Below are 21,511 nucleotides of genomic sequence, written 5' to 3' on the forward strand. Positions count from 1 at the left end.
TTTTTTTTAAAGCAATCTACTTTGTATAAGATATAGTGCTCTGGTGTCAAATGGTAACTTAAATCTCTTCCACCCACCCAAAACGCCTTTCTTATATACATATAGTTACAGTGCTCCATATTTGTCTACAATTCTCCCAGCTTAAATAAGATTACTGTTTTCTGACCTGGATTGCAATCCATGTTAACCGTGACAGGAAAGAAAGAAAAGGAGAGAGAACCAATAGAAAAGAAAATCTAAGGTACACATTAAAGCCAAGTATGTTTTAAAGAAATACACACTAACATAACATACACATAAGTACATATAATAAAGTACACTCAACTGCCATGTAAAATGCCTTTCTTAATGTCATAGTAAAAGAAGTCTGAGAGTCACCTATTGAATAAAAGCTATTCTGGTAAAACTCAGAACCAGAAAGGATTCTTCATTTTATTGGAGGGTGGGGACAGGAAAATCAATAACAGACACTATAAAATAGGTCAGGTTCAATCCCACCTTCCTCACTTCCCATTGAGTGAACCCTTGAGATGTTATTTAACCCCACCAAATCTCAATTTCTTCATCTGTAAGGTAGGAATAGTACTAATGGTACTTATATCCTAGCCTTGAGATGAAAATAAAGTATGAAAATACATGTAAGATATTTTGAGCTTAGTGTCTGGCACATAAGTTCACAACAATAAATGTTCATTTTGATGTTGATGTTGCTGCTGATTAACTACTTAGTAAAAGAATCATTAGTAGTTATGCTGAGAAAATTAAATCCCTCTTAAAATGTTGGAAAATAACCTCTCAACTTCTTGTAACTGCTGCCTACATTATTAATCAATTGATTGTTGCCTATTTGTTGTCTCTATTCACGCTCCCTCTGAGAGTAATGCTTGTTATCTGATATATACAGCTGGGTGTTTAAAAGTGCATAACCCACTTTAAATTCTCTAAATCTCTACTGCTTATAGTTATGAGTTTGGTATTACTTGATTCCCTTGTTGGTCTTAATACTACCCCAACTTTTACCCTTCTCTACCACAACTCTCACCTCCCTTCTTTGTTCAATGCTTTACAAATGTCTTTAGCAAGCCATTTTCCACATTCCTCCTCTCTACATCCATATATTCACGCATAATTGAAAGAAGAAGTAGACTGAAAAAGTTGTAAGGATATACAAGACAAAAATAACTGTTAACCAATTGGACCTAAATGACATTCATAGAACATGCTATCCAACATTAGGATATACATTTTCTTTAGGTATTCAGAAAACATTTACCAAGATGGATCATATTCTGGGCTAAAAAACAAGTCTCAATAAATTTAAAATGGATTCACATCACACAAAATACATCCTCTATCCACAACAGAATCAAACTGAAATCATTAACAGAAGATATCTAAAAAATCCTCTAATATCTGGAAATGATATAACATACTTCTAAGCCACTCTTCAGTCAACAGAAATCAAAAAGGAAATTTAAAAGTATTTTGAACTGAATGAAAATAAACACAACAAATAAAAATTTATTGTATGAAGCTAAAGCAGTATCTTAAAGAGAAAGTTAGAAGATTAAATCCTTATATCAGAAAATAAGAAGGGTCTCTAATCACTGATCTCACCTTCCACCTTAAAAACTAGATAAAGAAGATCAAATGAAGCCCAGGTAAGCAGAAGGAAAAGAAATAATAAAGAGTGGACATCCATGAAATACAAAACAGGAAAATCAATGATACCAAAGCTGATTCCCCAGGGAAACTAATAAACTGATAAACCTATATCACACACACAAGACACAAATCATCAAAAATGAATAGGTGACATCACTATAGATTCAACAGGTTTTAAAAAGATAATAAGCTACTATATATGTAATAAACAAGAAAGTCATAGTGTAAAGTACAGCAAACTATATTCAATACCTTATAATGACCTATAATGAAAAAGAATACACATATTATATATAATATATACATAATTGGATCACTTTGCTATACACCAGAAATTAACACAAAACTTTAAACAATTTTTTTCAATTAAAAAACACATACACACACACAAAAATCAACTGAACATTAAAAAAAAGGATAAGACAATAACATGAACAACTTAATCCCCCAAAATTCAACAATCTGTGTGAAATATACAAATCTTAAAGGACACAAACTACCAAAGCTCACTTTAAAAGAAATAGGTAACTAAAATAGTTCCATATCTACTAAAGAAGTTGAATTTGTAGCTAAAAATACTCACAAATTTAAAAACTACAGGCACAAAAGACTTCACTAAGTTCTACCAAATATTTAAGGAAGATATAACACTAATTTTACACAAACTCTTCTAGAAAATTAAAGAGGAAGGAATATTTCCAACTCATTCTATGAGGCCAACATTACCTTGATACCAAAGCTACAAAGACATTATGAGAAAAAAATATGTATAAATCAATATCCTTTGTGAACACAAACACAAAAACAGAAACAAAAGTTTAGTAAACCTAATCCAACAATACATAAATAGGACAATACATGATGACCAAGGGGAGTTTATTAAAAGAATGCAAGGTTAACATTTGGAAATGTATCAACGTAATTCACATTAACAGAATAACAACAACAAAAAAGCATTTGACAAAGCCTAATATCCATCCCTATAAAAACACCTAGAAAATTATGAATAAAAGAATTTCCTTAATCTGATAAAGAGCATCTATGAAAAACAAATGGGTCCTAATCAAACAGGGTTTCTCTGGTGGCTAAGTGGTAAAGACTCCGCCTGCAATGCAAGAGACTCAGGTTCCATCTCTGGTCAGGAAGATCCCCTGGAGTAGGAAATGGCAACCCACTCCAGTATTCTTGCGGAGGAGCCTGGTAGGCTACAGTTCGTGGAACTGCAAAGAATCGGACCCAACTAAGCACACGCACACACATATATGTATACGAGTGTATGTATATGTATGTGTGTGTGTATGGAACTAGAGGTTATCATACTAAGTGAAGTAAGTCAGATAAAGACAAACATCACACAATATAGCTTATTTGCAGAATCTAAAAGAAAAAGAAGACACAAATGAACTTATTTTCAAAACAGAAAGAGACTCACAGACACAGAAAACAAACATATGGTTACCAAAGGGAAAAAGGGGATGGGGAGGGATAAATTGTGAGGCTGGGATTAACATATACACACAACTATGTATAAAACAGACAACCAACAATGACCTACTATATAGCACAGGGAACTATACTCAATATTGTATAACAATCTATAAAGGAAAATATATATACACACACATATATATACACACATAAATATACGTATAGCTGAACTGCTATGCTGTACACCTAAAACTTAGGCTTCTCTGGTGGCTCAGTCAGTCAAGTCTGCCTGCAGTGCAGGGGACCTGGGTTCAATTCCTAGGTTGGGAAGATACCCGAGAAGGTAATGGCTAGCCACTCCAGTATTTGTGCCTGGAAAATCCCATGGACAGAGGAGTCTGGTGGACGACAGTCCATGGGGTTACAAAGAGTCAGATGTGACAGAGCTACTAACACACACACACACACGCGCACACACATTCTTAAACTTACATGATATTATAAATCAACTATATTTCAATAAAAAATTATTTAAAAAAGGAAAACCTACAGTTGGAATCATATTAATGATAAAAGACAATACTTTGAGAATAATGCAAGGTGTATGCTCTTGCCATTTATATTCAGCATTATAGTAGAAGCTCTGACCAGTGCAACAAAGCAAGAGAACAAAGCAGGCATCTATATTGAAAAGAATAAGTTAAAACTGACTTTATTGGCAGAAAACATAATACTCTATACAGAAAATCCTATTGAATCTACAAGAAACATTATTAGAATAAGTGAGTTAGGTCAGGTTGAAGGTATAAAATCAACATATAAAAATCAACTGTATCTGAAAACTCAGTTTTGCTAAAATGTCACTTCTCCATAAATAGAACTATAGATTCAAAGTAACTTCAGTCAAAATACCAAACTTCTTTCCCCCCAGAAACTGACAAATTGATCATGTGAATTATATGAAAATGCCTCCTATGGAAATGTTAGAGGATTTTCACTACCTGATGCAAGATTTATAGTTATAGTGATCAAAAATGTGTAGTATTAAATTCTCAGAAGAAAACACAGGCAGCATGCTCTTTGACATAAGTCTTAGCGATATTTTTCCAATCTGTCTCCTAAAGCAAGAGAAGAGAAACAAAAGCAAAAATAAAATGGCACACAATCAAACTTAAAAGCTTAGCACAGCAAAGGAAACCATCAGCAAAACAAAAAGGCAACACACTGAATGGGAAAAGATATTTGCAAATGATATGCAAGGTAAGAGGTTATTAATATCCAGAAATATTAAAAAGTCATATAATTCAATATTTTTTTTAAAAACTGATTAAAACTTGGGCAGAGAATCTGAATAGACATTTTTCCAAAGGTGACACACAGATGGCCAGCAGGCAGATGAAAAGATCCTCAACATCATTAATCATCAGAGAAATGCAAATCAAACACACACCTCATACAGAATGGCTGTCAAGTCTACAAACAACAAGTGTTGGCAAGGATGTGGAGAAAAGGGAACCCTAGTAAAATGTTAGTAGGAACGTAAATTGGTATAGCCACTATGAAAAACAGTATGGAGGTTCCTCAAACAACTGACAGTAGAATTATCATAAGATCCAACAATTCCACACCTGGGTACACAGCAAAAAACAAAAACACTAACCCAAAAAGATACATTCATCCCAATGTTCACAGCAGCATTATTTACAATTTCCAAGATAGGGAAGCAACCTAAGTGCCATTACCAGATGAATGGATAAGAATATGTGGTAATATATACAGAATGGAATACTACTCAGCCATAAAAAATTGAAATTTTGCCATTTACAGCAACATGGAAGGACCTGCACAGCACTATGCTAAGTGAAATAAATCAGAGGAATAGTGTATGATATCACATATGTGGAATCTAAAAAATACAACAAACTAGTGAATTTAACAAAGAAGAAGCAGACTCATAGAGACAAAGAACAAACTAGTGGTTACCACTGTAGGGGGATATATGGATATGGTGTAGGAGACACAAACTATTGGGCATAAGACAGGCTCAAGGTATTGTACGACGTGGAGAATATAGCCAATATTTTGTAGTAACTGTAAATAGAGAGTAACCTTTCAAAATCATATAAAAATTAAAAAAAAAAATTTTTTTAAAGAAAGAAAACTTAAAGGAAACAAATACAATAAAAGAAAATATAAAAGGAAATCTTTGTGACCTTAGGTTAGGCAAGGATTCCTTATATATGATATCAAAAATACCTCCCATAACAGAAAAGTGTCAAAATTAATAACTTCTATTCTTTGAAATACTGTTTAGATATGAAAAAGACAAACCACAGACTGAAAAAAAAAATCTGCACATTAGGTATTTGATAAATGAGTTTTTCCCTGGTGGCTCAGACAGTAAAGCGTCTGCCTGCAGTGCAGGAGACCCAGGTTCGATCCCTGGATTGGGAAGATCCCCTGAAGAAGGCAATGGCAACCCACTCCAGTACTCTTGCCTGGAAAATTCCATGGATGGAGGAGCCTGGTAGGCTACAGTCCATTGGGTTGCAAAGAGTTGGACACGACTGAGCAACTTCACTTTAAATTTTTTAAAAAAATGAGTCTTAACTACATATACAACTGTCAAGAAATAAGAACCCAATTTTTAAAAATGTTACTAAGGAGAAATGAAAGCATATGTCTGCATAAAGATACATAATGAATGTTCAAAGCAGCTTCATTTTTAACCAAACACTGGAGCCAATCTAAACTGCCATCAATAGGTAAGTGGATAAGCAAAACAGTGAAGAATCTGCCTTTAATGCAGGAGACCACGGTTCAATCCCTGGGTCGAGAAGATCCCCGAGTGAAGAAAACAGCTACCCACTCTAGTATTCTTGCCTGGAGAATTCCATGGATGGAGAAGCCCATGGGTCACAAAGAGTCAGACATGACTGAGCAACTAACACTTTCACTTCTTTTCCATGCAATAAAATACTATTCAGCAATAAAAGAACGTACTAATACACACAACATGAATGAATTTCAAAACATTTATGCTGGGTTAAAGAATCCAGAAACACATGTATATACTACATTATAATCCCATTTATTAAAAATTCTAGAAAATTAATCAACTTCTTGAAAAATCCTATTTAGTTTTCAAGACTCAGTCCTGAATCTTGACAACTTCTTTTTGACAACTAATCTACAGTGAAGGAGGTCACGGTTGACTGAGGACAGAAACAAGGGAGGAGAAAAGGAGAATTTACAAGTAGAAAAGGAAACTTTGGGGGTGATGATCTGTTCATTACTTTGATTGCACTATAGCTTCATAAATGTACACATAATTTACCAAAGTTACCAAACTGTATAGTTCAAATACATGCAGTCTACTGAATGTCAATTATATCTCGACATTACTAAGCTTTTTAAAAAAGAAAAATACACCCAATCTTCTCATTACACTGCCCTGTTTTATATCCTTTAATATTTCCATCAACATCTACCAGGGTCAAGGCCAAATTTCTAAGTATGGTATAGAAAGAATTTTTGTCTACATTTTCAAATTCCCGTCTCATTATTCTCCCCATATCCTTTTACAGTTCAAGCATTTCATGCTGCATGATTGTTCTCTGTATATGTCTTTGTGCATGTAATATTCTCTTTTCCTGAAACCGCCTGCCAGAATCTTGAAGATTCTCCCCATATCCTTTTACAGTTCAAGCATTTCATGCTGCATGATTGTTCTCTGTATATGTCTTTGTGCATGTAATATTCTCTTTTCCTGAAACCGCCTGCCAGAATCTTGAAGATACCCTATTTATCTTTCAAGACCCAGACCTCAAATGTCTTCTCCTTTTTGAAATCTTCCCTGAAAAATACTCGTCCTTAATTCCTTAACCAGTCAGAGCCAGCTGCTTCCTCTTTAAGTCTCAACAGTGTGTATCTGTTGTTGTGCTGTTCAGTCACCCAGTCCTGTTCAACTCTGCAACCCCATGGACTGCAGCACGCCAGGCCTCCCTGTCCCTCACCATCTCCAGTTTGCCCAAGTTCATGTCCATCACATCGGTGATGCCATCCAGCCATTTCATCCTCTGATGCTCTCTTTTCCTTCTGCCCTCAATCTTTTCCAGTAACAGGGACTTTTCCAATGAGTCAGCTGTTCACATCAGATGACCAAAATACTGGAGCTTTAGCTTTAGCATCAGTCTTTCCAAAGAGTATTCGGGGTTGATTTCCTTTAAGATTGACTGGTTTGATCTCTTTGCTGTCCAAGGTATTCTCAGGAGTCTTCTCCAGCACCACAGTTCGAAGGCATAAATTCTTGGTGCTCTGCCTTCTTTACAGTCCAGCTCTCCCAACGGTACATGACCAATGGGAAGACCACAGCCTTGACTTTACGGACCTTTGTCAGGAGAGTATATACTGTCTAGGTCTGTTCACAGCTTTCCTGCCAAGAAGCAATTGTCTTCTGATTTCATGGCTACAGTCACCATCCGCAGTGATTTTAGAGCCCAAGAAGAGGAAATCTGTCACTATATACATAGTGTATATCTACTTGCACTAATTCTTTATATATCTACCTCTTTTCTCACTATTCAAAAGTAATGTGTATGTTTTGTACTTATAACCTTAATGCCTAACATGTCAGGTGGTACAAAGTAAACAGAAAATAATGTTTTGTTAGATCAGACTGCAATGAATTAAACTGATTTTCAATTTTGTCTTTATCCAGACAGAAGGTTGTGATTTAGATCTAGTTACTGAGTGTGACTCAAGAGCTTCCCAGGTGGTGCTAGTGGTAAAGAACTTGCCTGCCAATGCCGGAGATACAAGAGACCTAGCTTCAATCCCTGGGTTGGAAAGATCCCCTGGAGAAGGGCATGGCAACCCACTCCAGTATTCTTGCCTAGAGAATCCCTTGGACAGAGGAGACTGGTGGGCTACACCCCACAGGGTTGCACAGAGTTGGACATGACTAAAGTGACTAAGCACACACTGTGACTCAAAACAATAAATATGTTGACAGCTTCAGGTTTGATGATCTGATGGTATAGAAATATTTTAACATATTTCCAGTATTCAGAAGAGTAGAGCTATTACTGTATCAAATACAGCCATCACATACCCTGAGGTGTCATATCTTAACATTTTCCAAATGTACTTCCGATTTTCTTCTTCTGTGGTGGCAGGGGCAGTCCAACATTATAAAGTGCCTTACGTATTCCTCCCAAGACAACCACTACTCTCAAACTGTTTATCACACCCATGTTGTGCATGCTCCTGAACAAACTATTTTTACTTTTTAGAACTTTATATTGTGGTATAATACATATATCTTTCCCCATCGTGCTCTTTCCACTAAACATTATATTTTTGAGATTTACTCATGCTGACACATGTAACTCTAGTTTAGTCATTTAAATTGGTATATTAGCTTTCCAGTATATGAACAATGTCACTTTATCAATTCTTTCTACAGCACACTTAGTTTGGTTCTAATTTTTCACCATGACAAACAATGTAGCTTATGATGTTAGACATGTCCTGTGAACTTACAAATTCTTTAATTAACAAATTACTCTCCAAAGTATACCGATTATTACTTCCATTGGCAGTGTATAAGAACTTCTATTGCTCCATATCCTTACCAAGAGTATCAACAAAATTTTTGCCAACCTATTGATAATTAGTATTTTCCCTGTCTTAAGTTTCATTTCCCACCACTGAGACTAAATATCTTATTGATAACTCACATTTTCTGTATTTATGCATAGCCTTTGACTTGTTTTCTATCGATTTATATTTATATTTAGTCTATACTGATCCATCAATATAAATATATAGACCACATACATCATACAAATAAAAAATTATGACTACCTCAACTCTCAATTTCATACTTAAGAAATATGTAGTTCAGCTTCTTCCTCTGTAAAACAGAGATAACAACCTCACAGAAATGTTACAATGACTAAATGAGTTAATGCATACTTAAAGTGCTTGGAATAGTGCCTGGAACATAGTATGTGCTATACAATTACTAACAAGTATTATTTGTTTTATAAATCTTCTGCTAGTAAAACTGGTTAAAGCCTTCTTTTCACACCCTGGCTTAATTGTTTACTTTGTTGAAGTGTGTTTGTTGAAGGCAATCTAAATTTTTAATGGAGTCAGTTTTTCCTTTCCTTTGATATCTGTTCTTAAAACATCTTTCTCTCCCTAATGCTGTATTTCTTTATGATATGGTTCTAACCCTCACTTTCATATTTTGATTTAATATCTCACTGAAGAAAATTTGGAATCTTCGTTTAAAATCATATTAAAATATACTTCTAAACAATTTAAAAATAATTCTGTTCCCTAAACAAAAATCCTACTTTTTTATTACGATAAACAGGTGTTCATAACCATCTTAGTATAAACAAGCAAAACTTAAAATACATAGCTATATATAAATTAAATACATGTACAATTCTTACCCTATGACATCTTTCAAAGGCTTGTTTGGTTTCTTGCAAAAGATTAACCACCACTTCCTGGGACAGGAAAGTCTCTCCATGAGTATCAATACTCGGCCCCAGTGGTAAGTTAGTGCGTTGTCTAATTCTCTCTTTCAGATCTTGAATACTAGTGCATAATAGAAACAAATGAAAAAAGAAAACTAATATACATAGATTTCAATGTCAAGTACTCTCAAACTTAGTATACATGAACTAATAAAAAGAAAAATGGACCAATAGCAGGAGACCTAAAACTTCTAATTTCAATAAGTAATTCTGTAAAGTGAAGCAAGCATTAATCTCTAAATAGAAGACTATCATATGAAAAGTGAGTAGATTTGCAGTTATTATCTCTAAAGTCTCTTTTAGGTCTACAATTCTGACTCAATATTTAGCTCTATAATTCTGACTCATTAGCCAAAAACTTCTTGTTTAGTTTCCTTAGGAAGTAGGCTTTTCGAAGTAAGCTAATGTTTCAGATAATTAAATGGCCCTGCTTAAAACAAACTTTAAAATTTTAAAGCTTTTTAAATATACTACTTAAGCATATTGTACACTTCTTTATTACTATTAAACATAATTTAGCTTTTCTAAATGACTGAGGGTTATTAAGAACATTTATTATAGTTATAGAAGGCTAGATTACTTTTGTTCCTGTTTATAGAATATATAGCTCCAGATTGTGAACTTTAAAAAAAAATTCTTATGGTTGTTTTTTAGCTTTTCTCTTTTACTTTCTGCCTTTCAGATGTCACTTCTTATTCCTAGTTATAATCTCTCCATGATCATTATTTAATATATAACAAGCTGGGAAATAAGAAGCTGATTTAGCTATGAATATTATATGAACCATCAACTCTGATGGTTCACAAAAGTCATTTTGATTCATCCTAGAATCAACTAAATTCCAGATAGGTAAGATCTAGATTACTGAGCTGCCAACGAATTCTTATAGCAAATCATTTTATTTTCTCCTAGGATACGAGTAAATTCAAGTTTTAATGTATTAAACAAGTTCATGCCCAAGTCATTTAAAAAGCTCAGGGTATCAATTTGCAGGGGTTTTTATTCTTTTTAACCACACCTGCAACAGCAGCAATAAAACAATTTACTTCCTAATAGCCTGGAATAATTAACTCAGTCTGAAAAAAGGAAAGGGGGGAGGATGGGAGGAACTCTTTATGGCACTGGTATTCTGTTTTACATTTTAATAATGTTAAAATATTTCAACATGTGGCTAAAAAGATAGGATTTGATGAATGGTATAAAAAAACTGATAATTCTTCAAAGAAAATTCTAATGACTATCAATATTTCACAAGTTGCCCAAATATAAAAATGTTTTTAATATCTTTAGTTTTAACTATAACATTTAACAAAAACACTTACCCTCCTGTGCCAATGGATCTCTTTTGATGGTTTTTTGAATCATAATAGCGCTGTAGGATCATAGCACTTCTGCTTTTCAAATAGCCAGTCTCTATTTCAATGTAGCTCTCCAAATAGGAAATGAAAATGGACTTGATAAGCTTAGACAAGAAAGTCTGTTTATCAGTGCCTAAGTTAAACTCCATCAACTTGCTGGAAAGATTTGTGGTTCTTTTCATGGAAAAGAGGGGGAAAAGATAAATGTATATTTTAGGTATGGTAATAATATTAAAAAATACATATTTTTACAATGTGACTTTTGAAAAACTTACATTAAACCACCATTTCTTAAACCCTGGGAAATTACTTAGAATGGAGAGAGCAATTGCATAAGGTTATATAAATATATTAAGTAGAATGTATATTACAAATATCATGGTTTTGAAAACTGCCATAAACTCCTAGAGATAACTCAACAAGAGGAAACTGAGGCAACCAACCAGTCTAGAAATGGCAACAATGCCAGAATGGCTTCAAGTATGCCATTCATGACATGGTACCAAGTCAAAATACTTCCTCTGTTCATTCTCTTCTCTGGACTTGCCTCTAATTTTCTGTTTCTCACTGCTGAAGATAGACTCACAACAGTGCTGCTGTTGAAACAGACTTCCTGATTATAGCTACTTTCGAAAACCCTCTTCTCAAAATGACAATGAAGAAAAGCAACAGGACTGGAAAAAAACTCCACATGAAGCTTCTACACAGTGTAACATTGCCATTTACAAAAGACAAGACAAATTTTCACATCAGACTTAAGTCTGAAACCATCATTGGTTAAGAATTTGTTACTCCTTTTCTCAACTTCTAAAGCGTTAATGAAAATAAATGTAATTATTACTCATTCTTAAAAAAATTAAACAATAATGAACTAGTTTACAATTAAGATCAAAAACATAATTCTCAGGTCTTAGTTTAAACAAGACTTAGTCATAGTCAGGTCTTAGTTTATACTTCATTAAAGTATATTAACATAAAGCGTAATATCTAATAGTTAACATGCTAAGAAAGATACTCATACAATACTAGTCTATACAGCCAAGTATTTAATGCTAAAAGCTACATTGCTATCTGACAAACTGTTATTCAAAAACACCTGAATATTTCCCAATTTTCTATTTGAAGAAAAGTAAAGGTGAGATATTACTATTTTCTAATAATTAAAAATATACCTTGTGTATAAATCATAGAGACTTTTGAGATACTGCTCTGCATCAGACTTCCAACATTCTTGTAACTGGTCTTTCACAAAGCTCTAAAAAGACAAGTCAACATTCTGTTAATTAAATAAATATTAAATTATATAGTCAACATTTTTTTCCTCTAGAATTACTCCATTTTCTTGATCTGTTCTGACTTAAAATCCAGCGGCAAAGGCAATGCATAGGAAATAGACCAATATAAAAAAAATTAAAAAACAGGTTTTTAGTTTACTGCTTCTCATATTTACTTGTACATTTATATCAGTGTTGGGACTAAACATTAAGAATCTCAAATATCTTGTCTTTTGAAAAAAATACCAAAAAACAACACTTTAAGCTATATCAATATGGTCAATTCTTTAAAGTAGCATTTCCCAAACTGTAAATAACACTACTGTCCTTTGAGACACTAAGAGACATTACTATAAAATTGGGAAAGGCAGTACATTACATTTCCACTTCTAGAGGATCACAATATATATTAGTACCTCTAAAGGATATTAAAAGTTGTGTTTTTAAAACAATATTTATTTAACACTGCTGAATCTATTGGTAAACAGTTTAGGAAATGTTGCCTTAAAGTACAGAGCTATGGAAGTAAAGGCTGTAAATGAAACATTCAGAGTTTTTTCTTTTCATGTCAGTGCCATATGACAAAAAATTCTACAGATCTTGTAATTCTTGTTCAAATTTACTTTACTAAGGTAAAATAAGGTAAGCAATGTCAATGCTAAGTATCATTCTTAGCATTTCAAAATGCTATCGATTGGTCAAGGTGAGAGCCCAGTGAATATTAAAATCTGAGGCTAATCTTTCACACCTGTTAACACTACTACTGATACACATGTAATTTCAAACACATGCTCTAATGACTGTGAGTGGCACCTTTTAACACTTTGTTTTAAAGCTCAACACTGTCACTCCTTTCCCCTATACTTAATAAGTGAATTGCTGTTCCTAAGGATATTACACAAATAAACTCAATTTTTAAAAACTTTTAAAACAGAGGGAAAAAAACACATACAGTCTTAAGAACTACTTAGTCACTGTTTAAAATTACCTGTAGTTTGATTTCAAATACATTTTGAATAAGTTTAGCCAGTACTGTTTCTGGATTACTAAAGATATCTCCAACTTGTTTGTTTACCCGTTGACAGAGTATTGCTGCATCTTCAAATATATCGTTTCTCAAGTAAGCACCCTAAAGAGCAGAGGAATTTTATATAATGAATATATAATTTAAAATGCTTTTTAAAACACAAACTAGCATAAAATAAAATCAAATGAAGTGTACTGTTATGTTACCTCCTGGCACTGCTTTATATAAACATCAACACAATGAGAATAACCCTAAGAAGAAGAGAGAAATACACATCACTTTTTTGGTTAAGTTATAACAACAATAACAACGTCAATAAAAGAGGTATTATATATAATAAAGCTATCTCTATGCCTCAATAAATGGTCAGCAGTAACAGCTACTCTCTGGTTTCTGTATTCCAGTGGACACTTAAGGTCAAGCCTTCTTGCTTTTGAATTATTTCATAAAATGTTTGACTAAAAAAAATAATAAACAGCCAGAAGGGAGACAATTTTCTACATCAAACTATATAAAAATTCAGTGATAGTTTTATTATTAATAGTATTAATATTAATTAATAATAAGTATTAATAGTACTGAATATAAGATCTTTAAGACCTAGGATTTAGTATCATTTCTGGAGAAACATAAAAAATATACATTCAAATTATTCCAAACAATGAAAATTAACACTGTGATACACTAAAACAACAGGGCAAAATCACAGACCGTAAAACACCCTGGTGGTTCAGTGGTAAAAATGTGCCTGCCAATGCAGGAGACACGGGTTCAATCCCTGGGTGGGGAAGATCCTCCAGAGAAAGAAACAGCAACCCACTCTAATATTATTGGCCTGGGAAATTCCATGGATAGAGGAGTCTGGCGGGTTACAGTCCATGGGGTCACAAAGAATCACAACTTAGTGACAAAACAACAACATACAGAATTCACATTATCTCTACATTCTTTAAGACTAATCTGCACTTTAAATTTTTTCTATGTACCTTAAAATGAAGTAAAACAGCTGCTACTTCTCTCATTCTGGAGATTTCACCTCTTCTTTGAGCACCAGTAAACTCCTGAATCAACTGGCATTCTAAATCATGGTATTTACCTAAAAATAGAAAGTCATTCAGCTACAATGAGACAAAGTACACAGGTTATTTGTAAGTATATGGTTTCTTTATAAATATAATGACTATGAACCTAGCTTTCTTTTAAAAGAATTGTGAAAACCATTAGATTATAGGTAGTAGACCAAAACTCTTATTATAATATACTAAGGTATATAAATCTATATTTTCAACACACACACAAAATCTTCCCAATTGGCAAAATACATCAGCTCCTATAGTCTGACTTCCATTTACGACTATGGGAAAAACCTGGATGTCATTTCTGAAAGCAAGAGATAGGAAAAGTCTTAAACCTGACTTTAGAGAAAGAATAAAGAGAACTATCAAACTCTTTACTAGAGTTCAAGTATCTTTACCATGAACAAAGGCAGATTCAATACCAGATTATAAGACAACATGTGGTATTTGATTCACTACATTCTTGGGGCTATTACGGTACACTTTTGGCAAAACAGATGATTTTTGAACTTCAGCGAGTTCCTGAATAGTGACTTAGAGCCTAGAAATATAGTGACTATTAAAGAAATCTGGAATGATCTGCCTAAAATACAATCTAAAGAACAAGTTTCAGGCTACCATGTACGGAGTTAAATAGGTACTAAAATGGTCATATGAGCTTTTTTTTAAAAAAAAAAAGAGAGAGACAGGTATGTATGGATACAAAAACAATGTCTAAGATATGCTGTTAAAAACACAAGGTATCAAGCTATTTGTATAGGATGCCACCAATTTTAAAATACATGGGGACCATATAAAAAAATTCTACATATTATATACATCATTTATGTTCTATGCTTATATCAAGATATCCATAGAGTACTATGGAAGAATACACAAGAAACAGATAATATTTAGTAGCTGTTTCAAGGAAGAGGAATCAAATTCACGGATTGGGTGGGAGGATGACATTGTTCCCACTCTCTTCCTTTACGATTTTCTTTCTTTTATAAAAGTAGTTTGATCACCTATCCAAAACAATTAAATAAATAGAACCCCACTTACTTGCAATTTTAGATTTAACTTCTGAAAATCTGAAAGACAGAAACCAATGATGAAGTTCATTATTTGTGACAAATGTACCATAGTAATGTAAGGTATTAATAAAAGGGAGAATGGGGATACATTGGAATTCTCCATACTAAATGTCTTCATAAAGGATAGGAGGGAGGGGAGGGAGGAAGGGAGGGAGAGGGAGGGTGTGGCCGAGGAAGGAGGCCAAAGACAAGGCCAGAGGGGAGAGAGTGCTGACAGGAAGCATACCATTTAACAAAGCTGAAACCGGGCAATTCAGATGAGTATCTTGTTCTCACTGAGGCAATTCACACAGAATAACCAAATCCCTTTTAAAGAGGGAGGAATTCTGAACCAGACATTAATTAACTGAGCCAGTCCTAACAACTGATTTATTGTCCCTACTCATATTCATTGGCATTTTAAATTCACTTGATATTTGTCTCTTTTCCCTTCTGTTGGGATTTTCTCATATGAAGTTTCATTACTGTCACTTAAAAGAAAATAAACAATAAGTATATATAAATGAAGCTGAAGCTGAAACTCCAGTACTTTGGCCACCTCATGCGAAGAGTTGACTCACTGGAAAAGACTGATGCTGGGAGGGATTGGGGGCAGGAGGAGAAGGGGACGACAGAGGATGAGATGGCTGGATGGCATCACTGACTCGATGGACGTGAGTTTGAATGAACTCCGGGAGTTGGTGATGGACAGAGAGGCCTGGCGTGCTGTGATTCATGGGGTTGCAAAGAGTTGGACACGACTGAGCGACTGAACTGAACTGATATATAAACGAGTTATTTTAAAACTGGAAAAATAAAATAGAAGCCATAAAAAGGACCCCATGTGTGTGCCTAGCATTCAACCTCTGCAAATTCAGAAACTAAAATATCAATTAAAATACACTAGAACTTTTTCAAATCATAAATATCAAAGGGGAATGCTGCTGCTGCTAAGTCATTTCAGTCGTGTCCGACTCTGTGTAACTCCATAGACGGCAGCCCACCAGGCTCCCCCGTCCCTGAGATTCTCCAGGCAAGAACACTGGAGTGGGTTGCCATTTCCTTCTCCAATTCAAGAAAGTGAAAAGTAAAAGTGAAGTCGCTCAGTCGTGTCCGACTCTTAGCGACCCCATGGACTGCAGCCTACCAGGCTCCTCCATCCATGGGATTTTCCAGGCAAGAGTACTGGAGTGGGGTGCCATTGCCTTCACCGAGGGGAATGCACAACATGGAAAATTAAGGCTGAAAGATCTCACATAATTAAAGTGATAGGTGAGGGGATGGCAAAAAAGATGCCAAAGATAGATAAAGAGGCTAATAATTCAAAGAACTATACAAAATTGATATGGGCTTCCCAGGTGGCTCAGTGGTAAAGAATCTGCCTGTCAAGCAGGAGACGTGGGTTTGAATGAACCCTGGGTTGGTAAAACCCCTGGAGATGAAAATGGTAACTCGCTCCAGTATTTGTGCCTGGGAAATCCCATGGACAGAGGAGCCTGGCAGGCTATAGTCCTCGGAGTCACAGAGAGTCAAACACAACTTAGCAACTGAGCACACAGACAACAAAATTGATATATCAAAGTTATGGTGGATCACAGAGTACAGAATACATTAGGTTATATTGATCTCTGTGAGAAAATTAAATTTGATTAGGATGTAAATTCAATTCTAAGGCTTGGGAGAGAGGTTAAAACAAAACTGTAAGAGAAGTATGTAACTGAGAAGTGGGAGAAGATGAGTATATACGTCTGATGTTTGTATGGGTGGGAGAAAATTATCATATACCCATTGTGAGCCATACATTTTATCCATTTAAGTAAATGGTTTAACTCTGAAATAAAAGCTTTTTTGTGGGTGACATTAAAAATCATTGCTTATAATGTTGGACAAGCATAAGAGTATCAATAATAGCTAAATGATTATTACTGCTAACTCTTTATGATGACACAAAGTTCAAAGTAAAATAAAATATATTTATGGGTAGGGAATATTGGGACATAATGGGCAAACTTTAAGTACAGTAATACATTTACATTCTACTTATACCCCAGGATCTTCAAGTACCACAAAAGGATACATTATCTGTTTTAAGAGAAGATATGTTTTTCCAGATATTTAAATGGGAGAACCACTATTAATAAAATTAGAGTCTGACATTCCATGGACTAAAGGAAACCATGAAAGAATTTTCTTCTCAGTGAAGCTTCTTTAAGATTGAAACCATTAATACCTGACTTAGCAATGGTCCTAAGGCCTGGCATCTAAAACAGGACTTTGTAACCTTAAGGTCCCTAGGAAGGAGCCTTCAGATAGGTTAAATGGTCTAAAACACCAAGAAATTGTATACAACAGTCTGTTTATCTGAACTTTTTAAAGGCAATTTCATAGCTTTCACCAGCTTTTCAGAGGTGTCCAACACTCCCAAAAGCTTAAGAACTCTCATCTAGAGGAAAAAGCAGCTCAAGAAACCATGTTTAATCTTTCTCTGCCCTTCTACACTGTTATCACAGTCCAAAAAAAAAAAGAAAATTCAAAATGTCACTTGTCAATTTCAAAATTCTCCATCAATTTTTTTTTCAAAAGAAAAAGGATTGAGATTATTTCAACATATATCATTAAATTTAGTTGCTAAGAGACCATATTTTTTCAATCAACTATTGCATACCGTATCTTTTAAAGGCAGTCCTCAGTAAGTTCTTGTTGAATTAATGAGTAACACAGGTAAAAGTACAATTTTATTCCATACATTACACACCATAAAGACAAATTAACTCTTGAGAAATAAACTTGCCTATCAAAAGGTAACTCTTGGGCGATTAGGTGCAACTTCTGAATGATGTCTGCTGCCTCCTTTATCTATTAAAAAATAAAAGCAATAATTAAAAAAAAAAAACCTTTATATGTATCAAAAAATAATTTTGTATTTAAAAATAGTAATATTCTCATATGTATGTCCACAGACTCTCACCCAAACAATTTTCTTTTAAAATACACAATAAAATCTTGTGAGCAACAGGAATACATCTGGGGTATCACCAATAATGAGTCATTGAAACATAAACATTTGTCATTATGGTATCGAAATCTTGTGATTTTATAATGCCACAATCCCTTCCCAATGAAACCTGCAGTTCAAATCTACTCTGAAAAAATTCAAATAATTGACTGCTGAAAGCGAGTTTAAGTATCTTGTGAGTTTATGAACAGAGAAACAAGATTTATGAAAATAATTCAGACCATACTGGTGCATATAGCCCACTTTAGGTGAAGAAAATAATAAAATGCTTGTCATTTAATGAACATATAAAGTTTTAAAAATTGTTAACATGAAGTCTTCTGAATAGAATATGACAAAAATGTTTGTACTTATTCAAACTGTGTAACTAAAGGATTTAGACAAGGAGTCTAAAATTTTTTAAATGTAGAAATTTGTGCTTATTCATATTAATGTATAGAGAGTTATATATGCTAACTTTTGAAAACAAATTTCAAATAAGCATTGAGTTTAATTTTGGCACACTTTTAGTAACTGATTTTATCATTCACTTTCTTTAACACTAAGAAAAAAAAAAGAAAAAAAGAAAGAGACTCCTATAAACGTTGACAGAAGAGCTGAGAACCTTCAAACAGAGCTTTCTAAGTGAGTACTCATGTGAAGTCTGGCAAACAACAGTGGGAAAAAAGAGCAAGGCCAAATGATACTGCTGATGCCAAACAAGAATGAATATAGACAGCATTTCTGCTTCAGCTACTTCTCTCCTAGTCAGCATGTCACTGCCATTTTCAGTTACCAGACGCTCAGTTTAATTCTGCTGCACAGGAGCATAAATTAACACTGCAAGGTCACTTTTCAACATGCCATTTAGTGGCACTAGCAAGGTCCACCATTTTCTCCTTACCAATACTCCCTTCAGAAGGAACCTGCCAGGTACATGCTTTATGTTTCCATCAGGAGTTTGTTCTTGTTAGGAGATGGAAGTCCCCATTATGCAGTGTTTGCAAACTTCACTTAATATAGGAAGAAGTACAGCAGAGTAAATAACATATGATTTTATCGAATTACCAAATTATTTTACAAAAACTATTTTCAGCGCAGTAGTTCTTAAAGTCATCTGTCAGTTAAAATACACTCTAGGCACAGAAGTTTTCAAAACCACAATCTAATAACCTGCTTACATCTGCTACTGATGTCAGCGTGAGGTGACAGACCACCCAAAGCTAACATGTTAAAGATAATCAGGGCCACCAGGCATTATCTACATGGAAAACATTAAGTCGTGATTCTAAAAAGAAAAACAACTAACATACTTTGTAAAGATGAAGCTAAAAGGGAATACATACTATGGACATAAAATTGTTTTTTTTCCCCGAGAAGAACATTAGAAGATTTTGAAAAGCAAAGATTAAAAAAAAAACAGCAAAAACGACTATGGAGCAGGAAGAAAAAGGACTAAGATGTGTTATCTTTTCCCATTCTAATTCCTTCCACAATCACACACTGACATGGGTGATTTTCCTTTTCTTTCCACTGGCAAGGTGGCTGGTACACAGTGCAGAAACTGAAACAGCCAGAAGTTTACCTAATAATTAGCAATCTAGTACCATATATGAGGTTCCTGAGTGTAGTTAACTGTGACAGCACCAGGCCAAAAATAATGACTCAACAGTAACCCAAAATCTATGGGAGACATGAGAGAAAAACAAGACAATTGTGAAAAGAGGACTAAAGTATAAGAAAAAAAGAAACAAGATGAAACAAAATGAGATATGGGAGAGAGTGACATAAAAGAAAGAAAATAAGAGGACTTAGCTTAAACGCTGTTAAGTCTGTACTTATTCCTCAAAAATTAGACAGCTAGTGACCAAGTGACGGAGCAGGCAATGGCACCCCATTCTAGTACTCTTGCCTGGAAAATCCCATGGACGGAGGAGCCTGGTAGGCTCCAGTCCATGGGGTCGCTAGAAGTCGGACATGACTGAGCGACTTCACTTTCACTTTTCACTTCCATGCATTGGAGAAGGAAATGGCAACCCACTCCAGTGTTCTTGCCTGGAGAATCTCATGGATAGAGCAGTCTGGTGGGCTACAGTCCATAGCAGAAGAGTAGGATACAACTGAGCATACACACACACAAACACACACACACGTAATCATTCAATTTTAAAATATTTACTTTTCTCTAGATTCTAAATGGCTGCCTTCAGCAGCATGAAATAAACAGACCAACTCGCACTGGGTAAAATATCTGCATTTTGTTTATAACAAAGCACAAATATACTTTACAATCCAACAGGTATAATCCAAGGTAACCCAAGGTATAAGACTTGAATTACATACAATTTTATATATATATATATATATAAAACAATTAAAAATATATATATATAAGTATTAATATATACTTGTATAATACATTAGAAATATGTATGTTTCATGTAGGAAACAAAACAAAAACATTCAAACAAAACAAAACTGTACCCTGAAAAACAGTTTGGTGTTCAAGCCCTATGTGTATGTGTGCGTGTGAGAATCACATGAATGTATAAAAGCTATATATTGCCAGCGTTTTACAAGAGTTTAGGTATGATTATGTTCTTGATATTAATCTTATCAGCTCTACTTTATATTATAAATATAATTCCTGGAACTCATTATTTAAAATACTGTCTTTCTATAGAGGAATTTTCTCTACACATATAAACATTTCTTTCAAAGATCTCTAAAAATTATAAACTCCATAAATCCACATATTTCCTACTCACAAAACAATGTGTTGCTTAATTCAAAGTGAACTTCAAAACAACTTAGCTTTTAACATTCCACTACCTGAGATATCCCGTAGAGTAAGCCTGGAAAATATTCTGGAAGACTGTATTCAACATATTAATAGACAATGTTATTACTATGTGCATATACTATCCATAAGAATGTCTATTTTTTCATGCACTCTTAATTTTTCCCCCCCTGAGGGGAAGAAAATGAGCTGAATAACCTTCTCCCAAGATTGTAGAGTAACCAATACCATACAACCTTAGACCAGGATTAAGTGACTAGTGCTATAAAAAAGATTAAC

The 21,511-nt window shown here is 34.2% G+C and overlaps 1 protein-coding gene across 1 annotated transcript in view; it reads right to left on the bottom strand.

Moving 5' to 3' along the window:
* EXOC5 (exocyst complex component 5) overlaps positions 1 to 21,511 on the bottom strand; it is a 53,604-nt gene that overhangs the window by 14,194 nt on the left and 17,899 nt on the right. The window contains exons 5-12 of the mRNA XM_061428991.1: positions 18,229 to 18,293; positions 15,427 to 15,455; positions 14,293 to 14,402; positions 13,513 to 13,557; positions 13,268 to 13,408; positions 12,178 to 12,260; positions 10,970 to 11,179; positions 9,561 to 9,708 (exon numbers count right to left, since the gene is read on the bottom strand). Coding sequence (XP_061284975.1) covers positions 9,561 to 9,708; positions 10,970 to 11,179; positions 12,178 to 12,260; positions 13,268 to 13,408; positions 13,513 to 13,557; positions 14,293 to 14,402; positions 15,427 to 15,455; positions 18,229 to 18,293 — 831 coding nt within the window. The remainder of the gene's footprint in view (positions 1 to 9,560; positions 9,709 to 10,969; positions 11,180 to 12,177; positions 12,261 to 13,267; positions 13,409 to 13,512; positions 13,558 to 14,292; positions 14,403 to 15,426; positions 15,456 to 18,228; positions 18,294 to 21,511) is intronic.

This window comes from Bos javanicus, chromosome 10 (genome assembly GCF_032452875.1).
Source record: "Bos javanicus breed banteng chromosome 10, ARS-OSU_banteng_1.0, whole genome shotgun sequence".
NCBI classification, from domain to species: domain Eukaryota; kingdom Metazoa; phylum Chordata; class Mammalia; order Artiodactyla; family Bovidae; genus Bos; species Bos javanicus.